General features: G+C 35.5%; 1 protein-coding gene across 4 annotated transcripts in view; it reads right to left on the bottom strand.

Moving 5' to 3' along the window:
* TNFRSF19 (TNF receptor superfamily member 19) overlaps nucleotides 1-23,304 on the bottom strand; it is a 56,992-nt gene that overhangs the window by 6,214 nt on the left and 27,474 nt on the right. For all 4 annotated transcript variants that reach the window (XM_064717261.1, XM_064717270.1, XM_064717286.1 and 1 more), the window contains 3 exons: nucleotides 3,225-3,389; nucleotides 1,841-1,966; nucleotides 952-1,054 (listed from right to left, as the gene is read on the bottom strand). In XM_064717261.1, coding sequence (XP_064573331.1) covers nucleotides 952-1,054; nucleotides 1,841-1,966; nucleotides 3,225-3,389 — 394 coding nt within the window. The remainder of the gene's footprint in view (nucleotides 1-951; nucleotides 1,055-1,840; nucleotides 1,967-3,224; nucleotides 3,390-23,304) is intronic.

Raw genomic sequence — 23,304 nt, forward strand, 5'->3', positions numbered from 1 at the left:
CAATTGAAGGAAATACATTATTCTGGCAAAGGAAATTGGCACAATCTCCATTTCTACTGGAAGGAACCACAGGATCTTTGATGTCCACATAGCATGGATATTACAGTTATTTTTAAAGCCTTAACCAAAAGATTCCTCAAAAAGTACACAACTCTCAATTTGTCAGCTTTGGTGGTATACAAGGATGACTCAAGCTTGTTGGTATTTAAACAAGTTGTTATAGAGAATTTAGATATTTGCACTTATGTCGCTAAGTCACCTTGCACAAACAATACTTATGAAGAAGCCGCCTCTACATTTTTAGTAACATGTGGCCATAAGGACAAAACAGCTGAAGACCAATTTAAACCTTATATGGAAAATCATTCTAGCTAAAAGAAATAAATACATCCTGTATTAAAATCTGTAACCAGGAAACTCTGAAGGACACCATAAATTTTATGTATTTAGCTCGTGGCTCTGCTGTAAAAATAACTACTACTATACTTATACTCAGCTGATTGGGAGAAAATAAAAGCTAAAATCTGCTAGAAATTCAGAAATAATAGATACTTCAAATCTTGCAGTCCTAATGAGTTCCTTAAAAATAATCTTCATGCCACTTGTGAACTGTACCTTAATCCCCTCAGATTTATGAGTTTAGGCAGCAACTTGCTAACCATTAGCAGAAGAGGGGACTTCTAGTCCCCTCTAGTTCCACAGACTAGAAGGAACATTATCTGCTCGTGAGAGAAGCCACTTCTTCAGAGAAACCAAGGATCAAGTCAGCATTTACTAAGTAATACTTAATTTTTTCACCATAAACCTATTCTTGCACAACATGGGATGATGATGGGTACAGCTCATCAAAATTCCTCATTCCACTTCAAGCAGCTGTTGTCTCTGTATAAATATTAATTTGACTGCATAAAAATACTCCATGTTTAATACATATTTGCAAAACTAAGTTACCTTTCATTGAGTGTGGTCTGTGAGTGGAAAGCACAACTGTGACTGCTGTGCTCCATGCTACAGGTTTCATCACAGCACAGTGAGGGAATCAAGTGAACTGGTCCTGAGGAATGAAAATTAATTTTAATAGTGTTAAAAATCTGTATAAACTTAGTCTTCGATCTTTTTCAAACTTGAGTATAAGTTTGCCAGTTACATTATAATACATTAATTGAGGAAATTCAGCAAGAGATTTCTTTCTGCAAAAACATTTTAAAAAAATCTTTATTCCTTTAATTGAAATATTTATAAAAGCCAAGTCCTTCCTCTTGTAGTAACATAGAAGCCAGTCATGAGTACCTATTTTTTAAATTAATTTTCTTCTTCTCAGTTGAATATACATAAGTGGAAGCTTTCTGAGTAAAGCTATCAGGATGATATTTAATCCTGTGCTTTTGTGTTAAATTATGTATTTCTTAATTATTCTTATTATTTCTTCTTATTATTATTTCCTAATGTCATAACTGCATCTGTTCTGATAGGACTTTACAAAATGGCAAGGATTTGAACTGTCCAGGTTGTTAATGTCCTTTAGCATTCATACCACATTCTTAGATACTCTCTGGTAAATCCTTCACACTAATTTAAGTCTCAAAGCCATATGCAGTGCTATTTTTATCAGGAATAAATGAGATAGACATTTTAATTTCTTTCACGTGAAGTCACGGAAATGAATACAGGAAGAAACAAAAAAAAAAAAAAACCCCAAATAGCTACTTAAAAATTCTTTCTGTTTATTAAGAAATTAGCCTAGGACAAAGGTCAGTTTGACAGTGTTAGCTCTGCAGTTGAATTGCCACAACTCAAGTGTTAGATAAAATAAAGTCACCTTTCAGCAGACATAACATACCACATGTCTGTGATGCACTTCTTTGGCACTGGCAGCATGTTCTGTGGTCATACTCACTTAGCCGTGGTCTATCAAAACATGATAATTCAGAGCCATTGTAGTGAATGTCTTGTGATCTCAGAGACCCTTTGAACAAAGTGAATAAAAGTCCATGTCAGTAAGTGCTACTCTTTTTCCTGCTCAGAGCCCTCTATCTTTACAAAATGTGTAATGTCATGCTATAAAGTATGTCCATACATTTTCCAGCTGAAAGACCCACAGTGACCATGTGGCTTCCAATAATGTAAACCACAGATTTTGCAACAAAGCCTAGAACAGCTGGTTCAACTACAGCCTCTTCTAGGAAGACATCTGCTCTCATTTGGATGACTTGAGAGTATATCTTATTCACTGTTACATTTCTGCAGTGTTTAATGATTCTCAGTGATTCCCATCTGAAATTTTCCAGAGTCAGCTTTCAGCCACTGGGATTTTGTATATATTATCTTAAAGAGCTTTATATTAACAGCAGACTACCTTTAATCTCTATAATTGCAGGCCAAGGCAAACAAGTTACTGCACTTCACTAAATGATGTCTGAGTTCACTATGTCAGAATTTCTCAAAACTCATGTGTAAAGCAAATTCTAGGTTAGGAATAATTCTTACAATGCCTGTGAAAACCTCTGTACATTTCTGCTTGTGCTGAGAGCAGCAGCAACATCAACGTATCCAAGATAGTATTCTTGTTTGGCATCCAGGGTTCATTAGATGCTATAAACATATTTTAATAAAAGTTTTATAAAACTATAAATGGGAACTAGAGTGCTTTTCACTTTTTTCTGACTTAATTTAAATTAAGAGGCAGAAAAATATTTATTATAAACAAATTACATTGATGAGCTGTTAGGGATTTAAAAGAAATTTACAGATCTGTCTCAGGCATTTAATTCATCTTGAATATGCCCATAAAACCAAAACTGTTAAGGACAAATCTCTCATCTACACTGGCCACATTCATTATCTTGATGACCTAATCTGTGTTTCACAATAGCATTTGATGCACAGATCTTCCAAACTGGTATTTCCACATTGACATTGCAACTGTAATGCCCCATCTTGGATCATGAATAGTCCAAATGTATCTGTGCAGCCTCTAGCAGAGTATGGCATGGGGCTGATGTAATTGGAGTATTTCTGGGCATTTACACAGCATTTTCTCAGTAGCAGCTGGAACTTTTGAGTTGGCAAACTTGGATGGAGTCCTGGGCTCTGCTGTATTGACCATCTCAATCTAAACTTGCTTAAATGATGTAGACATTTCATTTCGTTACCTACAGAGGGATCTGCCAAACTAATACCACTCCATAAGTATTACCATGAAAGAGTAAAAACTGGAAACTCACAGCTTGGTTTCTTCTCCATGAACTGCCTCTTGCAATAGATAACACAAAGGATGAGAAGAGCCAAGAGCACTGTTGCAAGTGCACTGCAGATAACAGCTGCCAGAGCAGTGTCTCGAGGGCTGGAAGCAGTTGAAGGAATCTTCACAAGATTTACCTTGGTAGTACCTGAAATATAATTAAATAATTATTAAACCAAACTGCAGACATTTCCAGAACATAGTCATGTAAATGAAAGTCTGGGAAACAGAAGAAATTTCTGGCATAGAAAAAAAGAGAATGTTTTTCAAAAAAAGAAAATGTATTTCTATGTGCAACATTAGTTGCACATGTAGATAGATATGATCATCAGCACCTTCAGTATGAAAAGGAGTCTTAGAAAAGATATATTACAAAATGTGCCATAATGAGTGGAGATGCACACCAACACATTCAGAATGTCCATGAGAATGGGAATCAGATCTTCACTATGAAAACAAGGACATTTGAATGTTTAATGCCACATGAATTTCATATGGAGAACATTTCCTAGGGCAGAGCTGAGACAGTGATCCACTAGAGGGAGGCACAAATACATGAACTTCCCTTAATAATGAAACTTTCTGGGCACTGAGACACCCACAGAAGTTCAAATGTCGTCAAAATTATCATCCTACTTTGTTACATATGTCATGACACCATGGTAATTTCCAAGATCAAACCCAAGATTTTAACTCCGCAAACTCTTTTTCTTCAGTGATTTTTTTAATACTAGATAATACCTCTAGTCAACATTCAACAGATTAACTTTATACTCAAATTAGTGAAGACTTAAGCAATGTTTCCAGCTACAAATGTTTTCACCTTTAGGTGTAAGGTGAAAAATATTTTAAAGGATCAAAACTTTAACTACAACTGTTGAAACTGTCTTTTGTACTTTAATATTAAATTATTTTTTAAACAATCTATGAATTTTGACAGCCCAACTATTTCAATCTACTGTGAAGTCTTCCTAAATTCAATAAGAAAAAAGGAATAAAACATAAAGAACTTCTATGACAGCAAAATTTTAAGAAACCCCAAACCATATTTTACTAACTTTCAAAAATAGATTACCATGCCTATTTACCCCAGAAGATATTTGGTAAAAACCTAGAGACTATAATATCCTAAGAAATGGTCCATGCAGTCATAAGTTTAAATTGTGAGATAAACGTCTGCCAGAGTATATTAAAACCTCTAATCAAATTGTACATAAATACAATTGTTCAATATCATTACTGCAATTTCATGATGGCAGGAAAGAACTTCCTAGCTTAGCTAGTGCAATCAGTGGAACTGTATTACTAAGGAATAATTTTCTGGAATAGTTATGGTATTTCCTCTACACACATCAAACATGGGTACCAAAGTGTTTGTGATACTTTATTGCTTTGTTATATAGGGATTGACAAAACCTAGGCATTTTGAAAAATTGACTTAATTCTATGACTTTAAAGCACTTAATGCCAAAGGAAAACACTATTCTATGAAATAAAGAATCCAGAAAATTAAAGAAATAATCCAACAAATGAATTAAATAAAAACAGTTTCTGCAGCTTATAGTATCATGTAGTTGCTAGTAAATAGGGTAATATAAAAAAGTGGAGAGATCAGATCATGGCCATTATACAGAAGAAAGTTAGTTTAATTGCTTATTTACTGATTTCAGCATGAAGATAAACAAGTATCACTGCATTTTCATCTGCTTAAATATTTTCATTTGTACTATTATGTTCCACTGTCACATCAAAATGTGAAGAGTAAATTCATAGCAGATAATTTTTACACGCTTTCAACTTGCCTAATTGCACACAGTGAAGCAACTGGGGCAAGTACAACAGAGAGCCACAAAAATGACTGAGGAATGGAAGAGTCTCTCTCTTATCATCAGTTTGAGAGAGCTGGGATGGCTCAAGCTCAAGAAGGCTCAGGGGAACCTCCTCAGTTTGTATAAATCCTTGGAGGGAGCATGCAGACAGGACAGAGCCATGCTCCTTTCTCAGTCAGAGCTAAGTGCTATGGCCTCTTTTCCAAATCTCCAATATTACTTTTAAAGAAAATGCAATAAGTGTCATAATAATTTGTCATTACTTGAATGCTCTTGGCAGGAGCACCTCAATCTTCCACAGAAAAAACTTTTCACTCAGTTTCTAGGATTCTTGCAGCTGTAGTTTACAGTTTATAGTTTAAGCAGACTGAAAAAAAATTCTGCATGAAGTTCCAGGATTTTTGTGAGAAGCAGTAAATATATGTAAAATCCTGTCTATATAGCTGGGTGTGCTGGTTTTGGTGTGAAGATCAGACTGTGCTTTGGTATCAGATTTTCAGTTTTAGTTAACTGCCTGACTAGTCTTTAGAAGGTTAAAGACAGACTGGAAAAGTATTTAAAAACAAGACAATAAAAAAAGTGATCTGAACATCTTCAAATATTTTTCATATCAATACATCTATTTGTATTAATGTACATAAGAACACTAAACATTTCTTAGCAACTAGGCCTTCATAATTTGCAGAAAAAAGAATTATGAATTTTGAAGGGCAAAAAAGAAAAAGAGCACAGGAGATGAAGCTTCTATGTTTTTGTCTCTGTTCATTTGCTTACAAAATACATCTATTTTCAAGTATGGTTACATATTACATATTCTAGGCAAATATAAATTATGTATTTCTTTAACGTCCACCAGCAATATTCAAACTGGAAATGCAGTGATTTCATTTTAAATAGGGATAGGAAAACTGATTTTTTTTTTAGCCATCTAGCTATTTAATATAATTTTGTTGATTTTTTTTTCACTTGAGAAAGCAATTTTCTATTCCTGAGAATGTCTACCACTCATCTTCACCTTCAAAGAACTTTTTGGAATAGCTACTCTGAGCAGTCCATTGTAGTCTAGCTCTAATTATAATGATAGTGATCTTCCCTGCAGAGACCAACATTTCAAAAGTGGATTGCTATTGTAGAAGTGGCCCGTTGGGCATTGCTGAACTCTGCTTTCAGTGTTACTCAGACATGTATGCATTTTCATAAACTCTTTCTTTTCACAGACTTAATGGTCCCACTTCAGTAAAGCAAGGAGTTGCATTTTAAATTTAAACTTGTACTTACTTACATCTATTAGATGATTACATGATTCAATTTAAATATTCAATTAAACACTTTGTGAACTGGATGGGATACATTCAGAAAGGAGGGAGGAGGTGCACACGTTTTCTGATTGTGGAAAGCATGTGCATATTATCTGTATTTATTTAAGAAGTTGATTTCCTTTTTTAAGTCTTAGTTCTAGAATATTCTGAAAATGTGCTAATGTTGAAGGAGAACTGCCCAAAATATCAAACTGTCTGCTGCATAATTTTGAGCAGTAAGCCTAAATACGCATTCTTCCCTTAATTAATCAATATTACATTATAATGGCAGTATATGCAAAGGTGTGGTCCTTAAAAACAAGTAAAGTTTCTGTTAATCCAAGGCAGTTAAACAGCAGTAACTCAGCTAATATGGAACATACGAATCCCAGCTGTATCACTAAAATCTCTGCCAATAAACAGAATAGCTGAATTTTCGGCCTATTATACCAAACAACAAGAGACAGGGAAAAATATAAAAATACTTCCTTTGTCACTGATTTCATGTTTTCTCCACTTTTATTTATTTATTTTTTCAGAACAGTAATTAATTACAGTTGCTACTGGAATCAGCAAGCCTAAAAGAAAGCTTTTTGTCCTAGATCAACCATGTGAAAACAGAACTTGCAATGCTGTATGTTTCTTCCATGGATACAGGAAACATATAGTTTCCTATAAACTAGTAAAGCTGAGGAGGATTAAATGTGGAATATTATGCTTGGGTTTCTTTCTCAACGTGTCCAGTCAATGCTAACCTAAAGAGAGTTTACTCAAAATAACAAAGCTGATCTTTCACTTAAAAAGCAGTAAAATGGTAACATTGTACAGACTGCCATCTGTTACTACCAGGATTGGAAGTAAGATGCAAAGCTTAAAATGCTGTTAATTCCTGGAATATGGGTATTCCTGGTTGACAGGGGAAAGGAATATTTGCCTATTACAAAAGCTGTTTTCCCATTACCTTTATGTTGAATGGCCCAACTCAGTTGTATCAACCTTAATTTGACAAGAATTAAGGGCTCAGACATACCCTCAAGTTATGTAATTTAACAAGTTACTGCTTGTCAGCTGCACTGCCGTGGCTATCTGTGTGTGTGCCCTTGATCCACGGAAAAGGCAAGGCAGCATAAAGCAATGTGCCTCACTTTGAAATTCCTCCATTTTGAAAAAGAAAAAAAAAAGTTTATATTAATTTAAAAGTAAGAAGGCAATATGCTTACCTTGCCCCAAACAAGCAGAAGGATGTTTTATATATCCTTATATATTATATAGACAATTCAGACACTACATGTACAAGATCTGTATACATAGATTAAATACATATGTTTAATGTACTACTGAGCATCAACATAAATGGAAAGCAAGTTTCCCCAAAAATATCTTTGAGTCTTTACAAAGCAGCAGATTGCCTCCCTTCTCCTGGTCTTTCAAGCAGGAGGTAAGAAACTTTATTAAATTACTGTTGGAGACTGTGGTAAACAGTGGGGACAGAGTCTCCCAACATCTGTAAAAAGACAGCCTTTTGCGTGCACAGCCTACACCCAAAGTTCATCATGTCAAACCACATTTTTCAAATGTGCTCCAAGTGCTGACTAGAATTTTTTTCTTTTTGTTAGTTTTATTTTGCTGGTTTTGTTACTTTTTTAATAAATGTACCAAAAATCCCTGGGGGAGAAAATGACTATTCAAGTATTTATCCATTGTTTGGAAATCCTGAGAAATATGCTTATAAATTAAAATCTTTGAAATTTGATTTATTCATTTCCAAGACCATTTCTCTTGCACTGTGTATTTTCACAAACTCCAGCTGCTGACAGGCTTTTATGTTTAAAATAGTAGAACAATTGCACTGTGTATGTGAATTTAAAATACATATTAACTCCACAGTACTGGATATACACTACAATGTCTGTAAGGCATAGTCAACCTCTGCTACACATTTTTCTTTTAGCAATTCAGAGATGTGAAATCTTGGTATTACCATGGTGATCTAAATTGAGCCACTGTAGGGGCACAAAAGTAACATTGTTTCATACACACAACTTCCAACTTCAAGAATTGTCTAGCATGTGAATATAAAAGTCCATGAGAATAACAGCTCAGACCACTGCTACCCTCAAATAACAAAAACCCAAGAGAAAGAAAAAACAATCAGAGGAAGTGGGAGGAAATCTGTGTCACCACTGAACTACACATTCTACCCCCCAACATAAGAGGCTGATAATAAGAAAAGACAGATCTCTCCTGCATAAACTGGAAACACCCAGCATGATCTGATGGCACCAAGTCTGTGTTGCTGTTAACGACTGTGGTGTTGTCAGCAATTTCCTTTCTGACTTTTGCTTCTAGAAGCCAACTTTACATTGCTGACAGTTGAGGGTGGGCAACACCTATTTTCTTGAAAATGCAACTTCTTTTTTAGGTGTTTTCATATGTTTATGTCCCATAAAACCTATGTCAGAACATATGAGATTGCTTGATACAGCAGAAAATCTATTTTCTTACATCACTTCTAACTTGTAATTTTAAACACATTCTTTGCCAGATATGTTCTGTGAAATAGAACACACTATTTTAGGCTTTGTATTTTTTCTTGTTCAAATCCAACTCTAGAATTTATCCACCTCACACAGGCTATGAAAGGTGTTTCATCTTTTCAACAGAAAACGAAAGCAGGAAGTATTTTTTGTATTTTTGTACTCTGTATTCTGTATGTGCAGTCTTATTTAATCTTTAGGACTATCCAGTTAGATAATAAAATGTCCCTGTGCAGAATTTGAGTCAATTCGGTCTGTTTATGACACTTTCTGCTCTATTCAGTCTCTGTACACACTCCGTTGCTCTCAGTCCCAAAACACTTCCACAAGACATGGCCCATATAAACAGAGGAGTTTGCACTGCTGAAAAGCAAATCATGTTCATGGGGGCAAGTACTGCCATCACCCTTTTGCTAAGGGAGGAGAGGGGAGCCATGAACCCTCAGAATCAACCTGCATATTCACCAGTTATATGACAATGGCACGCATGTAAACAGAAGAGTCAGCACATCTGAAGGTTGTCTCCTTAGTCCACAGAGAATAACCCACTTCATTAATCAAAACTGTAACAGAACATTGTGAATCCCATGCATACAGGTCACAGATCTGTTCCAAATGGTTCGAACAAGCTCTTAAAGCTGCTGGGTGATGAGGTTGGATTGGTGCATATATTGGTTTTCAGTAGGTTGAAATATGAGAGAGCACAAAACTCAGTCCTGGGTCCGTGGGTAGTCCAGGGCTGGGAGAGCAGCCAAGCCTTCCCCTAGGCAGGGAACATACATGCTCTTCCATACACACCTATGTATTTATTTGTCCAAATCCCAGTAAAGCAAGAAATTATATGTAAATCAGTCATAAAAGGGCTTTTGTCCCTCACTGATTCAACAAGAAGTAATTTCTAACACCATCCCAAAAACTTCCCTCCTTATCCTGGTTCAGCTGTGGTAACACCCAGGGAGTAAAGCTAAAAGTTTCATAATGATTGCAAGACTGTGCCCTAAGTTTGTTGACACAAATTTCCATAAACATCACTATGCAATAAGTATTGCATATGTCTATGCAATACATTTTCAAGAACTATGGCTTTTGTCCTTGCTTAAAAAAGTCTTTGTAAAGGTAACAATACTCAGCTATGCCACTTCACAGAGCAAGCTGCTCTGTCATCACAATAGCAGAGTATACTGTGTTATAACTAATTCATAGTTTCTAAAGCTTTAGAAAATAGTGATTATATATTCAAAAACAAATATATCAATAAGTGATACATTAAGAAAAACTACTCTATTTGGATATCAAATTAGGTGCAGGAATAATTTCCTTATTATGGTCAAAAAGCAGCTTCTTGAATTGGCCAAATAACTTATCGAGTCCAGACATCTAGATGTTCCAGCAGCTACCAGAAAATTCAATAAAGTTTTAGTAACTTTACATTGTTGCCTCTTGGCCTAAAATTAAAATCTGAAATAACTGGGAAAGGAAAACAAAATCCTGATAGTTAGAAACAACTTCACTCTTCCAACTCTCTGTAATGTACTTACATTTTTTGCTACAAATATGAAAAATATAAATGCCAAGGAAATTCTTTGAAGTATTAGAAATCCCATGCAGAAAGAGCCTAGTTATTAGATATGAATAATAAAAATCATTTCTCAAAGAGATCTGGAAATACATAAGTATGTGCATGTGTGTTCAACACTGGACTATTTATTACATTAAAATTTTAAAAGCTTATTTCCAAATTGAGAAAATATATGAGAAATAAAAAAAAGAAAACCCACAACTTTCAGACTGCAGATAATTCAGGGTAACCTAAAAGTCAATACACATAAAATATTGATGCCATTGTATTTTGGTATCCATTTTGAAAAGTGACAAAGGAACAACGCTTAAGTTAAGCTGTAAAATCTGTAATTTTAAAATACAAATCTATCTGGGAAGCTAAAGGCCTGTATTAGGTCACATACTTCCTATACCATGTGAAGAAAAGGTTAAATACAGAATAGAATCTGAAATATCTGTCACATGAGTAACACAGTTCCTTATGTCACCATGCTCAGCCTATAGATACAGAAACCTGGAGAAGGATAATGTACTTTGCTCCTCCCATAAATTACTCAGAGGCAGAGAGGAGTCTCCACTTCTCTTAAAACTCTATGGAGAACAAAAATCTATGATCTTATTTTGAAATTAAATTAAGAGACAAATCACATGCATGGCTTATAATGCCTTTCAGATGCAGCTCTTGAAAGAGGAGGTAATGATGGCGTTTCTGCCTTCTGAGAAAGCTTAAGAGTTCTTTGCCAAGACATATCAAATGAAGACTCTTCTACCATCTTCATGGAGGTTGTTTTAGCCACTAGGCTAGAAGCTGAGCTGGGTAAAAGCTTATTTCTCCACCCCAGCTGAATTTGTCCAGTTGTAAAGCTTTGGCAGAAGGAGTAAGGGCCCTTCTTTGCACAGCCGACAGTCACGTGATATGCAGACGGAACAAAATTAAATAAACTAGACTTAGGCTTGCTCAGCAATTACATTTTTCCTGCTTACCATTATGTTTAAATACCACTAAGTTACCTTAAATTCTCCACACAAGGCACATGTTGGGGAGAAAAATAAGGGAAAACTAGGAAAACAAAAAGTATGCTTATGCACTAGGGAAAACAAAAAGTATGTTTATGTAATTGAGACAGTTTCATAATGCACTCCACTGAGATGAATTACAATTCTGAATTAAGGTTAAGAGTTGCATAACCAATGCTACTTGTATTTTTAAAGGTTTTAACATTGCAATCCCAAGATCTTTTAAAACCACTTTTTTGGGAGGAGTAAGTAACACAAAATACATGGGATTAAATATAAATTTTCAAAATTTTCTAATATAGAGGATAACACCTTTAGAAGTTGGGCATGCATCCGCAGCTTGTTCTGTTAGTGCAGAAATCATAAATGCTGTAATTTACTGCAAAGAAATTACCTAAATGCATCAGTGTGCATGCACATGCAAACTGCATTACAAATGAAAAAGCTGTAGCTTTGACATCAGAAATAACAATAGCTTATGAAAAGCAGTTATTAATTCACCACTTAGAACTGTGGGGATCAGAAAATCAAGTTATACAGAACAAAAGGCTGCTATATACCAGATCCTTGCTTTATTACATTACTTAATCTGAAACATCACACCTCCCCTCTTTAACAGAAGTCAGTAGGAATTAGCCATACAATACAGAAGATATTCTGAAAGGTTATCTTTGAAAAATCAAGCTTTAAAAATGAGATTAATCTGACCAAAGCAAATATCTGCTTTGGAGGGAATCACCTGAACTTTCTCTACAGGGGATGGGGAGGGCTGGGGGGGTGTGTGGGTAGGAGAAATTAGGGTGTAATTAGTCTGATTTGTTTAAACACCACACTTGAACTCTCCATATAGAGAGAACTTCAGACCACCAGCTCACAGATGTAGCCACTACACATATTCACAGTCAAGAAGGTGGCATCCTACCCTGGTTTTGTCAAGAAACAATGAAGGGTTGTGAGGGTCTTTGACTTCCTCTGTTTCAGTTTGCTAACAGACGTTAAACGTTTTACGCCACTTCCATTGAAAGGATAAAAGTCACTCACAACAGCAAAATCTGTAACAACTTCTTTATAGTGGCAAAACCCCAGAAAAGTCCAGCAATATTTAATACCTCACATTCTGCACAGAATATAAAATAGCGGGTAGCAAATCAAGTGAGACTTACAGAATTCCAGGTTTTGCCTATCCTGTGCTTTACGAACAAAGGCCCAGTGGGAAATAATATGCAACAATGTAAATACAACCTGTATTAGAGTAACTATATATGAGAGAATCTCATGGTTGCAGGCCTCAGTTCTGGCATATTCTAACTTTAGCAAGTTCTCTTAGAATATGGGCTTTGGTTTGTAAGAGACATTTTATCAAAAAGTAAGAAAAATATTTTTCTAAATTCTTATTTGTGTTTTTACTTATATAGCAGGAGTAAAAAAAAATCTACACTATGAAAAGTAATTTTCCTCCTTAAAATTAATTTAAAAGAAAAAAGAGCAAGATAGGTTTTAGGGAGTCAGACACAATCATTCAATGTTGAATTGCAGTTTTCATCTCACCAGATATTGGCATCTAGGTGAAATTCATTACTATAGAAATCTGAAGGTCTGAACACAAAGCCAGAGCTAGACACCTTAGACTCTCTTTCTAAAACAAAGCCAGAAACAGAATCTCCTGAGAAGTAATTATTCTGAAAAGGCTTGAAAGACTGCTTAGTGTTAGTCACTGAAGCTTACCTTACCTTATCTGGCTTGCCTGAACTCTTGTGGTACCTAATTCTCACCCCTGATTGGGAGTTTGGGCAGGCAACTCCAGTGCTAAGCATTAACTTTTAGATGCCCAAATTAGGGTGCACTAATTCCATCTTAAATTTCCACATGCAGACAGGGTAACTATAAATCCCATTCAGTAATATGCACATAGAATCATACCACTGGACTGAAATGAAACTTCACCAAAACTGGTGGACACCACCCTTTAGTTAAAAAAGCTCTAACAAAGAGCTCATGCTTTTAGGAAACAGTCACAGACTATACCTCAAAGGCACATGTCACTGCCCAAAATAACATGTGAGATTATTCTATGATCTTTGTAAAAGAGGAGTTTGGCAGTACACTGCTTTAGCACAAGTGAACCAGTAAGAGTGAGAATGTGTGAGGTCTATCACCCAAAAAATTAAAGGTGAGCAAAGCAGAGGACAATAACTTGAAGGATACAAGTGATCTGTAAGAACATTAGGCCCTTCTTCTATAAGGCTGCTCCCAGCTCATGAGGTGCAGGTTTATAATGAATCTTTACTGCCAAGGTGCTCAGCACACAATTCCTGTTATAAGGCTATTGTATTTTATCCTACTTCCAATACATTCCAGTCCTCCAGGTAATTCCAGTGCTCTGGTGTGATATTTCAGTACCCTTTTGCTTGACAATGATTTTCTTAACAGGGTTGGCAGTATGGAAAGTTTGAGCCTAGATGGATTCTGTATTTTCTTAAGAACAAGAAATTTAAGTGGAACACAGCCAAAGAATTTTGTAGCTGAGCAACTTAGAGTCATTGAATCCTTAGAAGTTGAGACAGAGCTTTAAGATCATTGAGTCAAATAGTACCTATCAACACCAAGCAGAATAAAAACCCCAACACACTACTGTGCACTTGTTTGGCAACATTTTATATTCACGTGGCCAGTCACAGCTTGGACTCTGTACCCAAAGTCAGAGCAGTCATGGATTTATACCAGAGGGACCAAAACTCATTGCTTCTGAAGTGGTGCTAATGCAACCATTCCTTGTATGATTAAGAGAGATACATTTGAACCAGTATTTTCAGTCTGAATGCAGCTTAAAAGCATGTTATTAAATTAATATATTTGAAACAGTCTAATGCTTCTGTAATTAGAAATTGTCAAAAAAATACTGAAAAGCTGTAACCAGCACTTATTCTTTTCAGATTGCCCCTAAAAACAATAACGCAAAAGTTTACTGAAAAAAAAACCAAAAAATGTTCTTCAGCTTTACTGCAATGCATGCAGTCCTGGAATAATTTTGAATAATCTAATGGCCAAGTTAAATAAGAGCCTTGCAAATCCACTCCATACAGAAAATTGATAATTGCTTATAGCTACTGCAAACATGGGCTGAAGGGCTACCCAGACTAGTAAGTGCACATAAGGCAAAAACCATAGGAAACAGTACTTATTCACTACAGGTCACAGATTAGCCCCTTCTCTGTAACTCAGGAATTTCAAGCTCACTTTAATCTAGTGTAATTGAGCTAACCAGCTCTTACATTAAAAAGTAATGATTAAGTTAAATTTCTTGCAGACTTTCTGTACCTAAAACAAACATGCAGTATGCCTCTGGCAAAGAAGGATACTAATTATAGGATTGACTCATAAGATGAAAGGTTGCACAAGTTACTACTAGAAACTGAAGTATGGTAAGCTGCTTTGAAAAAACACATGGAAATTCTCATAGTCTGCAGTTGAGAATTTAATGTTCTAACTGTACTTAACAGTGTCAAGAAACAAAACTAAATATGCTTGCAAACTGCTTGTTCACATTTTAAATGAACAAGCTAGAAGTGAACACAGTGATTACTTCATCATTGTGTAATAAGGATTTTTAAAATGCAATAAAGAAGTGAGCTCTACAGTGAGTTTTTATTACATGAAAACATGCAAAATTCTGTATTTTTGGTCATTCTTAACTTTCTTTTGTTATATAAAACATGGTCTTACAATGGGTATTCGAGGATTCATTGCTTGACTTCATTCTTAATACAATAATTAATTCCCTAATTTAATAGGAATCACAAAAGAAACACATCTCCAAGGCTTCAGACATCTCTGGGAAAGGATATGCAAGTTCAAAAGTAGTTTTGCATTTCCAGCTGCAGCTTTCACTGGGATTAGCAGATAGAGTTGCCAGTTGAGAGCTAGAACAAAGATAGAAAACATGCCCTATGTGTTGTCATGAACTGACCAGATACAACCTTCTGAAGGCCAGACGGGTACTGCTTATGTGAACTCCTACTATCAGCTGCACGAGCTTGGGATGTGAATTCATGAAATAAATGAAATTTGATTCAATTTATTTTAAAAATCACATGTTGACATTTCTACTTTGATTTTAAGATATATACTTTCCATCATATTCTAGCATGAAACAAGGAATGTATTTTCCAAGAACACTGTGGAATACAGTGTTCTCTTCAAAATACATTAATACATGCTTTAGTAGATAAAAATGGATTACATATAATTAGTGCAATTGTCATGCTTAAACTAGACAGCCAAGGCCACTCTGAGCACTTCAGCTTGGTCAAACTTCACATCAACTTCATCTATTTAAAATTTTACTGGATTATGACCATATATATTTTATATATTACACTTCCAGAGATTATGAACAAGTAGTGTTAAAAAAGACATTTCTATTCCTAATTTATTCTATGATTTCCATGTGTATTATGGAGCCATTTACATTATATTTACTCACTCTGAAATGATTTTATATTTATATTGCTAACACCTTACTAAGTAGAGACTGCTAATACTAATCTAGATTTTATATTAGATAGACGGTTTTCTTAAAGTTTCAAACTTTAGTATTCAAATTTTTCTGTTCTTTCCCCCAGTCATAATAAATGCATGGTTTCAAGAGGTTCAGAAATTATAATTTTGTTGTCCATTATTTTCTTTTCTGTACATTTTCTGCCATCAACAAATGTGGTAGGAGTTTATGCCACAACCTTCTCATCTCAGTAAGTGCACTAATGTGGCTCCCTCTTCACTATTCATTCATTTGTTTTTGTAAAATCTGAAAATTCTTTGTCCAAGATCTGTTACTCTGTCAGCACAGACATATTAGTCACCATGGTCAAAAGGATTAAAAAGGGATAAACGACAACAATATAGATACACTGTGTTCACCTAGGAAAGCAAACTGAAAAAAGCCACAATTCTGTTCTTAACACATATCTTAAAAAGTTTACAATAACACTTAAATTTACAATTCTGAAATTATTTTTAGCAGACAAAAATGACAACTGTCACACCTATGAGCCACTGCCAATATTGACCATGCTTAAATACATAATAGTTAAAAGCAATGGAAGGCAAATTCCCCCTTCTCAGAAATCTGGCCTTACACAGCAAGGGAGGAAAAAGCAGTTTTCCCCAAAGAATACAAAACTGGCAGGAAGGAAAATTCTTCTACGGACCCAGAGATTAGAGTGATGCAGGCATTAAAGAAATGATCCATGTCCTCAATAATAACCACCAAGTGCTCTGATAGGTGTTCAGTCAACAAAGCCAACCCAGTTCACTCAGAACTTAGAGTAATGTAGAATGACAGGAGATGTTTGGCTGTGAGCAACAAAGCCTTTTGAAACTGCAGCAGTGTCTGTGAGAGACAACCTGCACAAGTGTGGGACACAAGCTCATCCAGTTCTGGAAGAGAAAACCTTATGGCTGCATCCCACTTGTGCTACATCACAAACCTGCACAAAGTGACAGCAGGAAAAGACTAGGAAAGAACAAGGCTTCTCCACTTTGGCAGTTTTCCTCTGTTGCACAAACTACAGCATTCCTTCATATATAAAAATTCTTCAATATGGAAACTTTTATCTATATTTTGATCCAGAAGAACATGTCACAATCCATCTCACACAGCTCTAATTATGGAAACCTGCGTGAAATCAATCTAACAAACCATGTTCTGTGTAAAGAAAAACCACATATTATAATTACCACATGTAGTTAAAGGAAAGGTTCAACCATTTGCTGGGAAATTAACATGCAGAAAAGGGGGATTCAAAGCAAGTTCTCTAAAGCTTCCAGACATACTACCAAGACATATGCATTAAAATACAAATTTTGTTTGGCTTTGTGTTTCTACTGCAAATTCTGTTACTGAACCATATCCTGGTCTTGCATACTCCACAGAAATATTTATTTTTACCTCAAGGATATTTTATCTTTTTACACAGAAAATATTTGCATTTCAGAAGTGTAAATGCAATTATAATGAGGGAAAGACAAGAAGACAATACATTTCTGAATTAAAAGGGGCTAAACCCACACCAGTTAACACAGCAGAATGTCATCTAGTGATTCTTTTGTGTAGATTCAATCCCTTATGTAGAGGATTACTCACTATAGTGCATGAAGCAATGCATTAAACCTTTGCAAAGCCTTTACAGTGTCATATTCAGCTTTTTAAGTTTCCATTGGATATTATCAACAGACCTCCTTTATGACTTGCTGGTCAGTCTCAATGCATCTAGTAATACAAAAGTAGTAACAACCAAAACAGAGGACTGCCCATTATTTGAGATTAAAGAGGAGAATAACTGAAAGAGAAAGTCTGACCCAATCATCCGTACTTTACACACATAAAGCAGGAAGTATGGAATGGAGCAGAGTTGATTAGTCAGATAATAATTTAAATGGAAATTCACTATTTTATAGCCTGAATTGTACTTCAAAAACCAACTCAAATTCTTAACTTTTCTAGTCCAAAAAAGAACAGTCTTACTGGTATACTTTCATCAGGATATCCAAACAGGAAACAGAGCAGATATGTTTTTCCCCTCATTTTGAAAAGCTGTGAGTAGTAAATTAGATTCTATTATTTAACCATGACTGGGTTGCAGTCAGAACGTGAAAATGATAAACACTGTAATTATCTCAACAAGCAATCTTAGAGCCTGTTGAACTGTATTGAACTGTATTGCAACTTGCTATTTTCAGAAGGCATGAAACCAGGATCTCAAACAGGCCCAGTGCCTGCAGTGCCAAGCAGGCATCACCTGGGCTGCATCCTCAGTGCTGGGAACACACCTGGGACAGGAACACACTGGTGATGTAAGAACCAAAGAGTAATGGCACAGCCAACACACAGCCAGTGCTCATGGTAAGGGAAGAATTCTGCATTCAAAGAAGGCACCCAGAAAAGGACACCCAGACATTATCCCAGCCTGCTCTGCTGAGTTTGCCATCAGAAGGCACCACAGAACAGATTGTTCAGAGATGAGCAACAGAGCAATTAGCTCGTAGATCCTGATGGCTTCAGTGGCAGCACATGTCACTGGTCGGTGCTGCAAAAGCCTTTGGATGACCATGGAAGGGTACAGAGAAATTTGGAGGGGCCTCATTAAATTCCAATTCCATTACCTCTTGGATCAGCTGTGACAGAGAAAGGGGTCTGTATTGTCCAGTTATACACCTGTTTAGAGCATCCTGCTCACTCCATGCATATGTACTTCCTTGCAGAGCAGTGAGGGCAAAGCAGGTAAATCAAAGCTTTTGGCCTAAACTAAAGCTGCAATGTGTCCAAGCCTCCTGGACCCAGAATTTGTGGAATACTCCTGGAGACCAAATGAATTGTTGTAGGTCCCTTGGGCTTTTAAATGTTTGCAGAGTTAGGGAGCTCTCAAGCAGGGCAGTTGGTGATGGAATTTTGGAGTCAGAATCCTGGGTCTATTTGAATATTTACACCTTACATACCTTTTAGATGCTTGACAGGGCTAATGTTACATATACTGAGATACCCCTAAAGCATTTGCTACTAGCCTAGTTCGTTAAGTTTGTAGCTTGAACTGGGCTACTTGAAACAAACTTAATGAAATGAAATTTCACTGTACAAAGAAATCTAAGTTAGACTTCAGGTAGTAGGCACAAAATAAGGACCCTGCTTATTGTCATTGTAAGTGCTTCAAAGAAGATAAAAAGATAAAGACATTTCAAACACTCATTACTTGAAGTTACTGTATATTTTCATAAGAGAGCAGACATGCTATACTGAATACTTCTGTCCCACAGAAGTTACTAGTAAGTGAATCAATTCCTTGGAAGAGCCTTCACACCTACACTTTTGCAGAATTAAGCTGTAATAGATGTGATTAGAAATCTTTCTGTACAAACAAATTTTCAACTGTAAAAAAAATTAACTGAATGGTAGAAAACATTTAAGGATAGTGCAAAAAAGTGGGCAGAAGTTCAACACTAAACTGATTGGATGCCCTGAGAGCTTCAGCTTCCAAATCTTGATTCCTTGGTAAATCCCTGGTAAATTCCTTCCTCCTTGCAATGTCACTTCAATTCATAAGCTAAATTTTCTTCGATGGAAAACTTGTGGTGTTTTTTGGTTTGTTTAGGCTTGGTTTCATTTTTTAATTTCCTTTTCTTTTTAAGAGGCATATACTGGATAGCAGATAGAAACAAGGGAAATACTTCTGACCATTTCTGTCTACTAACTGTAATACATATGTAGTGTTAACAAGCTACATAATGAAGTGTTTCCATACATATAGGCACAGAAATGAGAGGTACATGCAAGGAAAGTTGATGAGAGTAAGCTGGGAAAGTTTTAAAACATGATTAAACTGCAATGTATTTGAATTTCCTCTCCATTAAGTAATGCTTCAGAACTATTTAAACTCATTTTAGTGGTAATACCTCTGTTATTAAAATAAATAAAAATCTCCCCTCTTTTTTTACAACTTTTTTTAGAGGAGGAGCCAAACATGTAAATTCAGAACAGCAAGAAAAGGAGCTGTTTTACTCTAAGTTATACATGAACCCTAAAGGGTCAGAACCAACTCAATACCAAGGACAATGAATTAAAAACATTTAGGTTTCCTAAGTTAACTCTCTTTATGATGAGTGAAAGAAATGAAATTGTAATAAAACTTTTTAAGACATGAATAGCAATTCTCATCTCTCCTAAACACCTCATGGAGTTTGTTTCAGACTTCCTGAAGATAAGTTACTCTATCATCAGGTCACATATGGAAAATATCAGACTGACTTACTACATTTTTACAGAAGTCTATATTTCAGTTTTGAAATAATGGGAAGGCAATGTCTCTGCAATAAAAAAGTAATGATATTTATAAGCTAATGATGCTATTATCTGTACTTAAATTAGCTGTCACTGCTTATGAATGTTGTGAAAGGTTTATGCAATACTCCAGCTGCTTTCTACCACAGTGTTCAAAATGGCAAAGACGACTATGGGAGATGCTGTTAGGTAATCTCAAATCAGAACAAATACTGAAATAAAAAGGGATATATGTTGGAACAGAACCAAAAAATTAGGAATAATTTCACTTGCTATGTACTTTCAGTTGCCATTTGCTTCATGCACATAAGCAGCCTTCCCTGAAAGGCTGCTTGGCATTAGTAATACAAAGTTTACTGTACAAAGCAACCAAACAAAATTACAGAAAAACTCAATTGATGGAAAAATATTATCTGGAGCCTGACAGCTTTGAAATCACAAAATTCTGTAAACAGAAAGCAGAAAGTGACACAAATAAATTAACAATCCACTATATAAACAGTGGAACTAATGTGGAATTGAACGTCATCCAAAAGTTACTCACAAGTTGAAAAGCTGTATTTATGTTTAATGAAATAATATAGAAAGTTTCAGCAAAGCTGAGACAATGGGATTTTTTCTGTTTTACCACTAGTGAAATTATTTTACAGAATACACATGTAGCCAGCAAGCTTCCAGCTCCCCCCTTACAAAACAAGATAAGTTCTAACCCTGCAGACTGCAATTTCTAGCTTTTCAGCTTTGTTCTGATGTTTAGTCCTTGCATACCCCCAATACCCATTACACTCACAGGAAAGTTTACAAAGTCACAGATCCTAATCTTGGTAATGTAAATAAGTAGATCTATGTGAAATCTGACTTTTCCTACACCATCCTACACTTTTCCTACCCATCCTACACCTTTAACACCAGGAAGAAGGAAAAACCAGCAAATTTTGTCCCCTAAATAGTACTTTTCATTAGTGAAACAACATACCTTGTGGATTTGAAGAGTGACACAGCTCCAGAACACTTACATTTAGTTCCCAGATAAAACAATACTGTAAACCTTCAGAAAGTAACTAATAAAAATTCTACACAAGAAAACGGTAAAGGGAACTTTGTGATCAGCCTTAGTTAAGGCAGTCAAAATGTCATAGGAGTTCCTTAAAGGAACAAAATTTAAAGCAGGTAAGATATGGATGCCTCAAGAAAATGTGATGTTTTCACATTTAATGATCTTTTTTATGTATTTTGGCTCAACAAGCCATAGTCTCTACTTTTATTCCACACCTTAGTAAAAAACTGTTTCTTTTCTAGTTTGAGACCTACTTTATAATTGAAATCAATCTGGTTCATGGCAAAGTAGCAATTTTAGACCTGATTGCCAGTTTATTTCAAATGCACATGATGTTACATTCAAACTGGAGATATGTCCACTGCTGGGACTTACCCAACAAAACATTTCTGCTTCATTGAAGCAAAGAATGTGTTTATTTCCTGGAACATGTAGAGGCTAGTTTCCCAAGCTCCACATGGAATGGTATCCCTCCCCCATCCTGTCCCCCCCAGATTCCCATGCTCCTTGACCTATGCCATGAAGACAAGCAGAAAACCTGAGAAATTTTTTGGCTGGAAAAGCTGTGCAATTTTTCATGATGTAAAAAAATTTGTATTGTAATAAATGTAACCGTATGGTTGCTAGAGGGAAAAAAAGCACAAGACTATTCTTTTGATGGCCGATTGGCTGTAAAATACTCTCTTGTGCCTAGGTGTTCATTTTCTCATTTCCTTGACTCTCTAAATTTATTCCAAATTAACTGTTGGTACAGCCAAATTCTACACTGAATTTGCACATAAAAGAGGAACATCACTGATTTTAGATTGATACAGAAAAGAACATTAATGTGGAAGTTCTAGGAACTATTTTTGTAATACATCTCAAAAAGGTTTCATGCCACAGGCTCTTCTGCTTAGCAGAAAGCCTGTCCAGAAACAAAAGGATTCTTGTGACTCTGGGGCTTCTCTGCATTTTGAGTTGAACAATACAAAAGGAACCACTTGTAAGAATATCTGACATATATCTCTTGATTCAATTTTAATCTGCCATCTTCTTATGACTGAAAGAAGGTAATTATGATTTCTAATTGTGTTTTTTTGTTTTGCTTATTTGCTAAGACGGACTAGCTGAAAACATAATGGTTGTTCCAAGAAAGCAATGGTATCTTCACAAAATCTGCTCATTACCTGAACCATTCCCACATCTCTCCTTAACTTGTGCCACCACAAGTGTTTTGAGGTCAATGAGCTAATTAGATTTAAAAATAACCTTTAGAAGGGAATTATTTTAATTCTGTTCTATCACAGATAGATTCACAGTCCAGCTTACTGAGCAGTTTCAGCAACAGTTTAAGCATAACTGTGGGGAAAGCACAACAGTGGCCTGAGCAGGAGAGTGAACTCTGCAAATCTAAACTGGTACTGAGAAAAAAGTGTCATTGAACCCTATCACACTTACTGTTTCAACACTTTTGGACAGTCTACATTAGCTTCTATTTCAGAATTTGCATCTATGATAAATTCTAATTCCACTCTAATTCCGAGTTCAAAGAATTCATATTCTGTCATTCAGATGAGAAAAAAAAAAGTCTTCAGGTGACAAAAATGTCTCCAGTTTACAAAGTGAGCATAAATCACAATTTTAAAAACATGCTTTCATTTCTAATGTTTAGATGCTGACCAAATACATAAGATTGGTCTGTATAGTTTATTTACCTGAACTAAGTAAATTAAAATATAACTATATAATTGTGTATTTAATTGTCTGACATTTTAAAAACACACATAAGTCATTGTGTCCCCCTTTAAAGTTTGCACAAAGGTGATAGCGATTCTCCTGGCCTCTAATACTCTCTTTACTTGTTCATTATAGAATCCTTTCAACTTTGCCTCCAGCAATTCGCAAACTCATTTTTTCATGAGTAAATATTTAAACCAGATCTGTTTTAAAATG

Source organism: Zonotrichia leucophrys, chromosome 1 (genome assembly GCF_028769735.1).
Source record: "Zonotrichia leucophrys gambelii isolate GWCS_2022_RI chromosome 1, RI_Zleu_2.0, whole genome shotgun sequence".
Classification (NCBI taxonomy): domain Eukaryota; kingdom Metazoa; phylum Chordata; class Aves; order Passeriformes; family Passerellidae; genus Zonotrichia; species Zonotrichia leucophrys.